Source organism: Pan paniscus, chromosome 13, assembly GCF_029289425.2.
Source record: "Pan paniscus chromosome 13, NHGRI_mPanPan1-v2.0_pri, whole genome shotgun sequence".
Lineage (NCBI taxonomy): Eukaryota > Metazoa > Chordata > Mammalia > Primates > Hominidae > Pan > Pan paniscus.
In genome coordinates this window covers 19,978,809-19,991,949 of record NC_073262.2, presented here as the reverse complement: position 1 = coordinate 19,991,949, position 13,141 = coordinate 19,978,809, and the positions used below count along the sequence as shown (strand labels likewise).

Below are 13,141 nucleotides of genomic sequence, written 5' to 3'. Positions count from 1 at the left end.
AAGTAACAGGAAGCTTAACAGCCCGGGGACCCTGACTGCTTTGTTAGAAAATCAGCCTGATCTGCCACCTGTGTGATTTCTAATAAGCTTAGATGTGAGTGTTTCCAATCCTATCATCCTGCCCCAACTCAAAAAATGTTACCACTTGCTAGCAGCATCGGTTTCTGGAGTTAGGGAGAAGTGTAGTATGAGTCAGGAAAGGGGTGGGGGTGTTCCTCTCTTGGAAACCTCCTATTGTGGCCACAGATAGAAAAACCCAGGAGGGTTTGGGGGTCTAAAATCAGGAGGGGTGGGGGTCTAGGTAGATTTTTAAACCCCTTCATTCTAGATACTATTTCCTCACATAACATAATAGGTGTTGCATAAATCATATTCCTAACCTCTGAAGTTTTAGAGGGCCAATATTTCATTTTTTATCTTTGTATTCCTGTTGCTTCATTCATAATAAATACTCAGTAGAAGATAATGGATCACTTGAAGACTTTGTGGAGACTCACCTGATAGCCATTAGCAATGATTCTGGGCCAGGCACAGAGGCTCACGCCTGTAATCCAAGCATTTTGGGAGCCTGAGGCGAGAGGATCGCTTGAGGCCAGGAGTTTGAGATCAGCCTGGGCAACATGGTGAGACCCCTATCTCTGCAAAATATTTTTTTAAAATTACTTGGGTGTAGTGACATGTACCTCCAGTCCCAGCTTCTTGGGAGGCAGAGGCAGGAGGATTGCTTGAGCTCAGGAGTTTGAGGTTGCAGTGAGCTATGATCATGCCACTGCATTCCAGCCTGGGCAACAGAGTGAGACCCTCTTTAAAAAAAAAATTCTACTTCTTAAAAGAGGCTCTTCAGTGATGTTGTAGAGATCAGCTCTTTATCTCCTTTGTAGCACTTCCCTCAAGCACTGTTTCGTTTGTTTCTTTGCCTGTCTCCCAGGACTAGAATGTTTGCTTTCCAGGAGGGCTAGGATTATAGTCTACTCTCAGTGCCCAACACAATTGGGTTTTCACAGATATTTGCTGAAGGAAAGAAGAAAGGAAGAGAGGGAGAGGAAGGAACAACAGCAGCTTTCAGAACTCTTTTCCTCTGTGACACAATTTAGGCATTGAGGAGAATGCAGAGGATGCAACACCTTTACTTATGAATTAGCTGGTTTTGTCTGGCTAGATTATGAAGGGTCAGAGGTACAGTCTTTGCCTTTTCCCACTTCCCCAGTGCATACCACCGTGCCCCCACACAATAAGATCTGAGTAAAGATTAGCTGAAATAAGCCAAGGAAGGTGGGGAGAGAGATTTAAAATTTTAATCAGAGTTAAGAGAGTAAGGAACCCTGTAAATCTGGAGAGAACAATGCTAAATATGTTTCTGTTTACAAACGGCTCTAAGATTTCCTGAATTCGGAGCGACTCATACATAGTTAGTATACAATACCTAACTGCAAGGATAATGGTATCAACTAATGAATTGTCAGCCTGGTAAAATGGTCTCAAGCCACACAGCACAACTTATACATTTCAGAGTCCTTATCAGTTTGCATAAAGACTTGGACTTTAGCCTTGCCAGATTTGAGCATCACTTAAAGCATCACTTGCAAAGATAATTGGAACATCACTTAAGAAAAATGAAAAAACTGTTGAATTTCAGAAAAGTGAGTTGTACCAATTCATGATTTGGTGAGGATGCCATCTGACCTGACAGTAGTGTATGGGGATTAAAGAGGAGGTTTTGGATTTTGTTCACACCTCCTAAATGTTAAGTGCATTCTGAGCAGGCACACCGCATTACTCACGGTGGGACCCAAAGCAAAGCCTTAGACTCAACAAGGTTACATAACTATGGGTTTTTGAAATTCATGGAATTTCATTAGTGGGTTTTAAAAATATTGAAAAGAGCATTCATGTATTGAGTTTCATTTTTGGAAGCAGAATATAGATCAGGGAAAGTGGATGATTCCCTCCTATCTGCAGTGGTCACACATCATCAGGAGTGCTTTCGAAGTTCACTTACAAACTAGGATAACATCCAAGGTGGTGAAAGGTGTCAGCATCTTGTTATAGAAAGGACAGGTGGAAGAGCTGTGGACACTTAGTTGAACTGTTATCTGAAAGAGTGATTAGATTTAATCTGTTGCTTTAGGGAGGAATGCACATGCTTGTATGTATATGGTGTGTGCATTGGGAGGGGGTGTATTTGAATAAGTCTTTACAGATGCAGTTTTGCTGTCTGTTTTCACTGGCTTTTGTTTATGGTAGTTTGACTTCTTGTCTGCTTTTGATTTTTGACTGTGAGCCCCATATTCCTTAGAAATTTATCTGTAGGAACTATTTGAGGCCTAGGATTGAAGCTCTGTTCTTTCAGGGAAGATCTGCTTTTGCTTCTGCCAAGCACCTGGGGATACTTCAGCCCAAGTGCATTTTATACCTAGTCCTTACTTATGGGTTTTTTGCACCAAAGTAGTGTGTGAATTAGGATTGCAGAACTGCATGAGGTCCAATCTGTTGTTACAAAATCTCATTGTGGATTTTTTCCCTCTTACAGCTGTATCAAGATTTATGTGGTAAAAAGTCGTTACTGAATTGTAAAAATCAAAGCTTGTGATCATCAGGTTTTGGCAGATACTCTCAGGAAAAAAAGCCAACTTCAGTGGGTACACATACATTCCTGGATTCCCACTTTCAGTTACTTTTTGGCCTTCTGAAATTTAACATTCTTGCTAGTTCTTAGATTTAAAAACATTTTTAAAGAAATATTTCACATAGTCTGTTTACTTGTCTTTATTTATTTATTTGAGGCAGAGTCCCTCTCTGCCACCCAGCTTGGAGTGTAGCGGTATGACCTCGGCTCACTGCAACCTCCACCTCCTGGGTTTAAGCAATTCTCATGCCTCAGCCTCCCAAGTAGCTGGGATTACAGGCGTATGCCACTATGCCTGGCTAATTTTTGTATTTTTAGTAGAGATAGGGTTTCACCATGTTGGCTAGGCTGGTCTTAAACTCCTGACCTCAAGTGATCCACTCACCTTGGCCTCTGGAGGTGCTGGGATTACAGGCACAAGCCACTGCGCCCAGCCTACTTGTCCTTAATTGGTCAGTCAGGGTACCAAAAATTGAAGTCCATCTATTTAGTGTAGAGAACTCCTGGTACCTTGTAAGATAGGAATTCTTTATTATTGTCAGCTTAGTGACCATATTTTGGTGGGGTAGGGAGATGATATAGGAGAGAACCCTGTATTAGAAGGTTGATGTGTAAATAACCTTTTGGGTCTCTTTCAATTATAAAAGTATATAGTTTTAGCTAAAGTAATCATTTTTTGCTTCTCTTGGGAATTTACCATTTTGAACTAGAGTAATATTATTCGGTGACATTTAAATCTGTTTCCTCTAAAAATAGAAGTTGTGAATATCTGTCAGTTATTAGAAAACACTGAATTTACACTAGAAGTCATCTTAATCCACAATGTGGTTTTGAAAGCACGTTCTTAATCTGAAAATGTTGAACAAATTAGATTGGCACTTTAGCCCTCACTGCAGTGTAAACACAAATGGAATATTTGTAGATGGTTGATGTTCTTTGACAGATGTTGCATTTTGGGAGCAGAAATCTGTTACGATGCTCTACGGTTTAAATTTTTTCTGTCAAGGATTTAGTATAAAGCCCCTTTTCCTCTTCTCCTTCTGTCTGACTTTGTCTCATCATTCAAATCCACCTTGGTCATCTAGTTTTCGTTCTCATCGTATCTCTCAGTGAATGAACCATCAGATGAGACCCGCTGGTTTACGCACCTGTTCCTGTCTTCATCAGTCTGAGTTCTCTTGGCTTTGAGAAACAAAAAATTTAGATTGCTTAATAAAAAGTGTGTTTGAAAAACAGGGCAGTCAGCTTTCTGTTTCCTAGGTTAGGAACTCTCATTTCAGCTCAGTAATAAACTGTTTTATCTGACTAAAAATAACTTCCCATTAAACAAAGCAGCTTCTCATAGCACTGTCTCTAAACTCAAAGGCAAACAGAGGAACTTACAAGTTTATAAGTACTGTGCGCCAGTAAATGTACATTTACAGGACTCCACACAGGACTAAGAATTATTACCTACCAATAAAAGAGAGCATTTTGAAAGCTCATGTTTCCTTGGAACGTACACTATTATAACAGATATGATAGAGGTACCTATAGAGATTTCAAGATTTTTTTTCTGTGCATTGCGAGCATTTTCTCTCTGTTTGTATGGTTGTCCGAATCACGGGTCTAGTAAAAGAGTAGAATCAGAAAGAACTTTTCCCTCTCAGTGTTATATAAATGATGGCTGGCCAGTTGGTGAGCCCACTCCATTGACTGTCCCAGTCCATGGGTGGATTACCAAGTGAACCAGGCTCCTTAGATTAAAGTAGCAGTTCTCAACATTTTATAATACTTTCAGGACCCAGTTAAAGACTCTTAAAAATAACTGAGGACTCAATAGCTTGTGTATTTTAATTCATTTACAGTAGCTTATGTATTCATTGACAATAACATGTATTAATTCATACCCAATAGCTTATGTATTTACTTACAAATTATAATGAGCACATTAATATTAACATCAGATCAGTGATATCACATGTCATATAACATCTGGAAGATGTCACTGTATAATCATGAGAATGAGAGTGAAAAGGCAAATAACATATTATTATTATGAAAAGGTATTTGGCCTCTGAGACCTTCTGACAGGGTTTTGAGGGAGCATGTGGCTCAAAATTGAGACTTAAATAGATAGCTATCAACAGAAATAATCTTTCCACATATCAAGATGGCTGCTGGTTTTCCTGCAAGAAGAATTCTTGTAAGTGAAGTCTGAAGGTCATAATTTTAAAACAAAGCTGTGTGTGTGCCATGTACACTAATATGAGAGCCTGGAAGCTGGGTGGGGGAATGCAGTTTTTATTTTCTTAGGACTTTGGCCATAAAAGCAGTTTATGAGCAAGAAAGCTTGCTAACAGAGACATCACCCAATCCATGCCAAAGCTGCAGAACAGAATTGAATGAGTTTACTCAGCCCCCACACACTGGAGGAAGTCTGGAAGGTGAGTGATACGTGGATCCACTGGAGCCTGCCTGACACAAAGCCTGACAGGCTTCTGGAGGAGGTCAGGATACTGAAGCATAATCCTGACACCAAACATAGAGACATACTGTATGGGAAATTAGTTCTGTTTCAGGTATCAGAAAAGCATGAATAGAAGGCTTATGTAATTCGGCTAGTAAAGCACAATGCTCCGAGAATATGCTTATGACACTTTGGAAGTCAAAGTCAAGGAATCTAAGCTGGATATTAAAACTCAAAGCTAAAATTAACTATAAAAAAGCTATTAAATACATAACATACAAAAGTGGCCAAATTAATAGCATAGTTCAGGTCAATCCAATCAAAGTAGAGGAGATGTAGTTAATTGTAATTCTGTTTTTGTAAGTGATTTAGAGTGGGGCTGGTCTTTCCTCTTCCGCCACCCTTTTTTAATACTCTCAAATAATTTTCAGAAATAGTTTGTCCTTCTCCATACTACAAGTTGTGGATATCTTGGTGTGTCCAAAATTAATTTTAAAAAGTTAATTCCAATTCCCAGAAATCCTAAAAGCTAAAATAATGTTGACATTTTACACAGTCCCAGGTTTCAAGGCTAAATGTGTTGTAATACTAAATGCTTAGTTTTTCTGTTTCCTTTATGGCCTACCAGCCCATGAGATAGAAAGTGATGTTTCTTACCATTTTATGCAGCTGTATCCTGCTGGTTGTTTTGTAACTCCAAAGTTGTTAAGTAGCAGAAGAACTCATCATCCATTAATAATACTGCTGAATTATTCAGAGAAATCCTTAACCAGAATAAATGGTTATGGCCATCCAATTTCTCCTCCTTCTCACTTTCCCATTTCTTTTTTCTGTGGGTAAATATCTTAGACTTTCAAGCCTAGGATCACTGTTAAAACATTCAGGGAAAGTTGAATATCCAAATGGTTTTTGTTGCATGTGAGTTTAGAATCAATGATTAGCTTGGAATTGGGGTACTTACTATAAGAAAGGAGATGTTTTATTGTTGGTGTTTGACTGTTTAATAAAACTATAATCATCCAAGAAGTATTATAATTGCACTTATTGCAAAAAGGTCTACCTTTTAATTTCTTTTTCCTGGGGCTTCTCACAGGAGTCTTGAGGCGGTGTTTGTATTCAGTATCTACACTAAGCTGCTTACTTCTTTGTGTGGTTTTTCAGGAATGGCCATTTGCCCTCCTGGAAAATGTTATCACATTCACCTCATCATCTTGTTCAGAGATCTCTCTCACACTCACTCCTGGTCCTGAGGATCCTTCTCCACCCCCTCCTCCCTTATACAGTTGCAGAACTTTTCCTACCTGACCTCTCTCAGCACCTTTAATCCCTTTCCAATCAATCCCCTGTTAACTCCAGAACATCAGAAATAGGAAATGATTAAATTGGAGTGGGCCAAGTGATGGAAAATGTGTTGGGAGACTCTTCATTATAAGTGCTGCTGAATGGCTAGACTTTTTTAACCATTTGCTTATAATACTTCGATCACAGTGAATCAATTCATTATTCTTGATAACTCCAGAATGGTCTCATGAAGACATTACTATGGCCATGTTATTCCCCTATTTAAGACTTTTTGATGATACCTATTGCCTATATGATATTGACATAACCACAGTTATGTCCCTGTACTTTTTTACACATGCTGTTCCCTCAGCCCAGAATGCAGGTTCTGTTGATAGGGATTTTGGTCATTGTGTCAGAATCTCTTCTGTATGCCAGGTTTTGAACAGGCCCTGTAAATGCCCTGGCTTGGTGTGACTGGCTGCCCAGTACTGCTTTGCCCACATTTAACAGGGCTTGATTACATGAACCAAGGTCAACTAATTAAATCCTTTGGATTTGCCGTCCCTTTTTTCCACAGCAGTCTGAGCTATCAGCTGAAGAAAGTCCAGAAAAATTAGGAACCTCCCAGCTACATCGCCGGAAAGTCATTTCCTTGAACAAACAGATTGCGCAAAAGACCAAACATCTTGAAGAGGTCAGTGTTTTCTTTTCGTAAGTTTATTCAAGATCTTCATGGTAGATTGGTTAAAGGAGATTCCAGAACGGGGGTTGGCATACTGTGGTGCTTGGGCCAGTCCAGTTGCCACTTGTTTTTGTAAATTAAGTTTTATTACAACATAACACATCCATTTGTTTACACATTTTCTGTGGCTGCTTTCAGGCTACAGTAGCAGAGTTGAGTAGTTGCAGAAGACCATAAGACCTACAAAGCCTAAAATATTTACTATCCAGCCCTTTGCAGAAAAAATTTGCTAACTTCTATCATAGGAAAAGATCACAGGGCAAGAATAAATAGCATTAGTTAACAAATATCTACCGAGCACTACTGTGTGCTAGGCACTGAACTAGCTATTGGGATGAATGAAGAACAAGTTATGATCCTTGCTGTCAAGGATCTTAAGTTCTAATGAGAAGTCACCACACTCATCGTCATTTAATTACAGGTGTGTTAAATGCTTGAAGGAGAAGTCTAGGAAGCTGGGAGAGTGACTAATAGGGAGACCTGACCTAGCCTCAGGTCACAGAGTTCTGAGACTGGAAAGATGAGTGGGTATTTCCAGGCAGGAAGTCTGTATGGGCTATATGGACTTACAGAACAACATGAACAAAGACCAGAGGAGGAAGGGTCTTAGCCAGTCTGTTTTGTGGCCAGGGAGTCATGAATGAAGACAGTTGGTTGGCAGTGTCTGATCAACAGGACCATCCAAGCCATGTTAAGGACAACAGAAGCCATTGACGTGTTTAAATAGGGGAGTGGCATGATCAGAATTGCATATTGTAAAGACCATTCTGTTTGCTGCAGGAGCATGAATTAACTGGACTTGGGTGAGAAGGAATTCAGGGACAACAGGTAGGAGGCTGATGCAGTAGTCTAGATGTGGACTGCTACTATTGATGGCAGGGAAATGGAGGAAACTTGATCATTTTTAAAAGAGCTATAGGAGATGGTGTTCTGTAATACCTGGTGATATGAGACTGTTTTGGAAAGACCTTCATATATTTGCCCTGAAAAGTAGACCTAAGAGGAAGCTGGGAAGTTTGACTCAGCAACAGTCATTGGACAATAAAAAAGTTATATGCTTCAGTTGCATTAGCAATAGATTAGATTAGAAGAATACACGTAGAAGAAGATTAAGAGAATGAATATGGGCCAGGTGTTGTGGCTCACGCCTGTAATCCCAGCACTTTGGGAGGCTGACGAGGGGCAGATCACTTGAGGTCGGGAGTTCAAGAGCAGCCTAACCAACTTGGAGAATCCCTGTCTCTACTAAAAATACAAAATTAGCTGGGCATGGTGGCACCTGCTTGTAATCCCAGCTACTCAGGAGGCTGAGGCAGGAGAATCGCTTGAAACCAGGAGGCGGAGGTTGCGGTGAGCCGAGATCATGCTGTTGCACTCTAGCCTGGGCAACAAGAGCGAAACTCCATCTCAAAAAAAAAAAAAAAAATTGGGTACCAGTTGGCATTTTGAGCTTGTTAGTTTTTAGTTAGTCCCACATATTTAAAAGATATTAACCCATCAAATGGTCCTGCCCAATCATTTCTTTATTTGAATTTGTTCTATTAGAATTTGTTCTACCATAGCTGAACAAATAATAGGTTGGTTTGCTAAATGCTCTGAATCAAAGAAGGATGAAAAGATAGCCTATGATTTGGTTTCTGTTCAGTTATTTGTTTAGACATTTTAATGAGTTGTCAACTCAGACAGTATCATCCCTACTCCTGACCCCTGCTGGTGATAAGAATGGTTCAAAAAGAACTCATCACAGAATCAGAAGGAGCAGGAGACAAGGATGAGGCTGCCTTATTATGGTGTCTTTATCTCTGAGGGAAGATAGTTTTGAGATTATTGTGGACTCCAGGAGCCAGAGTATCCCAGCAGGAATGGACATTTGCTTCTACCTTCTGTCTAAACCTGGGGAGAAGCAATACTAAGCCTCAACACAAATGGCAGTCTTGACTCATTCTTGGTCCAGCTGACAGGGCAATCCTCCCTGACTCTTGAGTCTGTTTTGCAGTTGGTTCAGAACACTTTTACCCAGAGGCTGTTACTTTTCAAGCATACTGCTTAACATAGCAGGCTGTCATTAAAAGACAACAATCATTATTGCGATGTTTAATGTAATTAAAGATGATGACCACCACATGCAGTAATCCCTGCCCATGTAGCTAGGCCAACTGGATGAGGAAAATGAGGTAGGGAAGGGAGAGACTTGCTCAGAGTCTGTGTTCCATGTTTCTGTGTGTGTGCAGATATACTAAACACATTTTCCTTTTGTTTCTGTCAGTTTTCAAATGTTTCAAGTGCTTTTTTTAAATTGTAGGGATAAGCTGAATGTAAATTAAATAGTATAGAAGTATATAAAGATAAGAATAAATAGAGCAAGCTACTATTTGTGTCTGCTGTGTTTCCTGGCAAACCTGTTTTTAGGCCTTTGCAAAAATGTATGCCCCTTCACCTGGGGAGAGTGACTTGTATGGTTACAAAATTGAGTTTTTATTTCACTTATTGTATCACAGACATCTCTCTGTCAGTAATAGTAATTGCTAATAAGTGCTTTGTTACTGCTTAGTAATTACTATGTGCTTTATAAAATTAACTCATTCAGTTCACACAGCATCCTTATGAATGGGAGGTACTGTTATTTTCCTCACTTTACAAATAAGGATACTGAGACACAGAAATTAAGCAGGCTGTCTGTAGTCACATAGCTTGTTAGTGGTTGAACCAAAATTTAAGCAAATAAATCTACCTCATTCTTTTTAGTGACTGGATAGTGTGACATAGTATATATGTAACACAATTTATTTAACTTGTTCCCTAACTTCTCAAAAAATGCGTTTTTGATTTTGCTAGAAACTATTGAGTTGTTCATCAATTATTTTATCAATTTATACTTCTACCTGTAGTATGTGAGGGATTCCAAACTCTTTAAATCCCACAGCCTCTTTTACAAGGTCATACAGGCAGAAGGCATCTGAGATGCATCCTTTTTTAGGCTTTTACAGACACGTATGCCCTCACCTGGGGAGAGTGAGTTGTATGGTTACAAAATTGAGTTTTTATTTCACGTATTCTATCACAGACATCTATCTGTCAGTAATAGTAATGGCTAATAAGTGCTTTGTTATTGCTTACTAATTACTAAGCACTTTGCAAAATTAACTCAGTTCGCACAACATCCTTACGAAGGGGAGGTACTGTTATTATCCTCATTATACAAATAAGGAAATATTAGTCCATTTTCACCCTGCTGATAAAGACATACCTGAGACTGGGTAATTTATAAAGGAAAGAGGTTTAATTGACTCACAGTTCTGCATGGGTAGGGAGGCCTCAGGAAACTTAGAATCATGGCGGAAGGGGAAGCAAACATGTCCTTCTTCACATGATGACTGGAAGGAGAAGTACAAGCAGGGGAAATGCCAGATGCCTATAAATCCATCAGTTCTCCTGAGAACTCACTATCACGAGAACACCATGGGGTAAACCACCCCCATCATCCAATTACCTCTACCTGATCCCTCCCACAACACGTGGGGATTATGGGAACCACAATTCAAGATGAGATTTGGGTGGGGACTCAGCCAAATCATATCATGGTCCAATGAGGGAATATGCAAAGGAATAGAATGGAGTACAGGTGGTAGGTAGCTAAGAGGAAACCTGAGAGTGATGAAAGAAAGAGAAATCCAGAGAGGTGGTGTTAACCAGCAGCTGAATTTTTAGAGTAAGCGTAGGGGTTAATGATGAAGAAGAAAATAGAGGTAAGAGAATCCTGGAGGACTCCAGCAAGATAAAAACTAAGCTAAGCTACTGGGACACTTCCTATTTAAGAAAAGATGATCAGATGAAGAATTTAATTGTTAGTTAAATTAATTAAAGAAAAGAAAAGAGATGAGCCTTTTCTTCTTAGAAAGCTCTTACTTCCCTGCCAAGATCCATCTGGGGTAAGTCTTTGTTGGTGAAGGTTTCCTGAACCCCCTGGTGAGGGAGCTAACTCTCTTTCCTTGGGCCTGGCTCTGCCCCATCTCTTCTCATATTTTAATCCCACAGTTACAATGTCATGTTCTTTTCTTTCTCCCATACACCTCATTTGAGCAGAGCTTTGGGTAAATGTCAGATGAGTAGGTGGGTGCAGGGGTGAGAGGCTACACAAGAAGGTGGGTGAAGCAGGTGGGAAGATCCCGGGGACCTTTCCTAGAGCCTTGTCATAGTCCATTTAGGCTGCTCTATCAAAATACCTTAGACGTGGTAATTTGTTGCTTACAGTTCTGAAGGTTGGGAAGTCCAAGATCCAGGCACCAACAGATCTGGTGTCTGATGTCCATAGATGATGCCTTGTTGCTGCTTCCTCACATGGTGGAAGGAGGCAAGGGAGCCCACTCAAGCCTCTTTTATTTTCATTTTTTTGAGACAGGGTCTCACTTCATCATCTATGCTAGAGTCCAGTGGCATGATCATAACTCACTGCAGCCTCAGCCTCCTGGGATGAAGCAATCCTTCCACCTCAGCCTCCCACATAGTTGGGACCACAGGGACACCACCATGCCTGGCTAATTTTTTTTTTTTTTTTTTGGAGACAGCAGAGTCTCACTTTGTTGCCCAGACTGAGCCTCTTTTATAAGGGCACTCATCTCATTCACAAGGCTGGAGCCCTCATGACTTAATCACTTCCCAAAGACCCCACCGAAACTATCATATTGGGTATTAGGTTCTAAGATACAAATTTGGGGCAGACACTAACATTCAGACCATAGCAAACATCAACAGTTAAAACACTGGGATTTAAAGAGAAAACTAAACTTTTTCCCAAAGTACCCTTATCTCCCAGTTACACAAACAGGTTAATAAAAGTTGTCATTGCACAGATGGCTGTCTTTGAAAAGGGAGGCACCAGAACCCACCTGCTTCTCTCTCCTTTATCACATTGCTCTCAGCTTGAGTTGGCTTCTTGATAGGCCTTGTTGGAATTGTAACTATTTATCAGTCATGAAGACTAGTAGCTAGATTGGAGTAATGATTTCTGAAGGTGACATAACTCTTAATAAGCTGCTTACAGGCCCAAGGATGGGGCATGTTACTTTTAAATAACCATTGAGATATAGGTTAAAATTTCTCATTGTTAACTTGAATCCAGTTAATAACAAGTTTGAAGGTGGTTTTCTGCCTTGTATCCTTCTTAAAAGTGAAAATACACAATCCTTTTGAGCATGTAAAGGAATGTTTTCGAATTTCTAAAAGTTGATAGACACAAGGATATACTGTTTTAGCAAGAGAAAGGGAATTGACTTTTTCAAGATGTGAGTTTACAGTTACATAAGTTGGAACAGTAAAAGTAATTTATTTTCATTCTCTTGGTGTTGAAGTCCTGAATCCTATCTTCTATGTGTCATCATTTGCCAACCAGTCTTATGCTGGAATCTCAAGTGCTGAAATGCTGTTTGTATTCTGCAAACAGGCAAGTGGGTTAACTGCATTGATTGTAGCCCCACTGAAAAGTCAGAGGGACTTGAATTTGGATCTGGGTCTCATCAGTTATCAGCTATGGGACTTTAGTCAAATAACTTGACTGCTCTGAGTCTTTATTTCCTCATCTGTAAAATAAGAAAAGTGTCTTTTTTCACTGAATATAAAGATTCAGTGATATAATTTATGCAAAATTCCTAGTACATCAGCTGACATGTACTTGGTGCTAATTAAATATGAGGTTTTTTTTCTTCATTTGTTGTTGGCAACCCTTTTAAAATTTTCACATTTGCTCAGTTTAAATCTTTCTGAGCTTTCATTTTCTCATCTGTGAAATTCACATCTGTGTTGTCATAAGGATCAAATGAGAGCATACATCTTTTATCTTTCATTTACAGCTGCGAGCAAGTCACACCAGCCTACAAGCCAGATATAATGAAGCCAAGAAAACGCTGACAGAGGTGAGCAGATAGATTCTCCTTCTTCTGTGGGCCCTTGTCAAGAATTGTTTTTGACCTGAACCACTAATGGAATGACGTGTTTCATCAGTCTGTGTGTGGGAGACACGATCCTGTTCTCAGAGTCTGCAGTC

General features: G+C 39.8%; 1 protein-coding gene across 3 annotated transcripts in view; it reads left to right on the top strand.

Annotated features, from left to right (window-relative positions):
* CCDC93 (coiled-coil domain containing 93) overlaps positions 1-13,141 on the top strand; it is a 100,384-nt gene that overhangs the window by 50,359 nt on the left and 36,884 nt on the right. For 2 of the 3 annotated variants that reach the window (XM_003819129.6, XM_063595115.1), the window contains exons 12-13: positions 6,937-7,053; positions 12,948-13,010. In XM_003819129.6, the coding sequence (XP_003819177.2) occupies positions 6,937-7,053; positions 12,948-13,010 (180 nt within the window). The remainder of the gene's footprint in view (positions 1-6,936; positions 7,054-12,947; positions 13,011-13,141) is intronic. The other variant, XM_008972484.5, reaches the window with a different exon arrangement.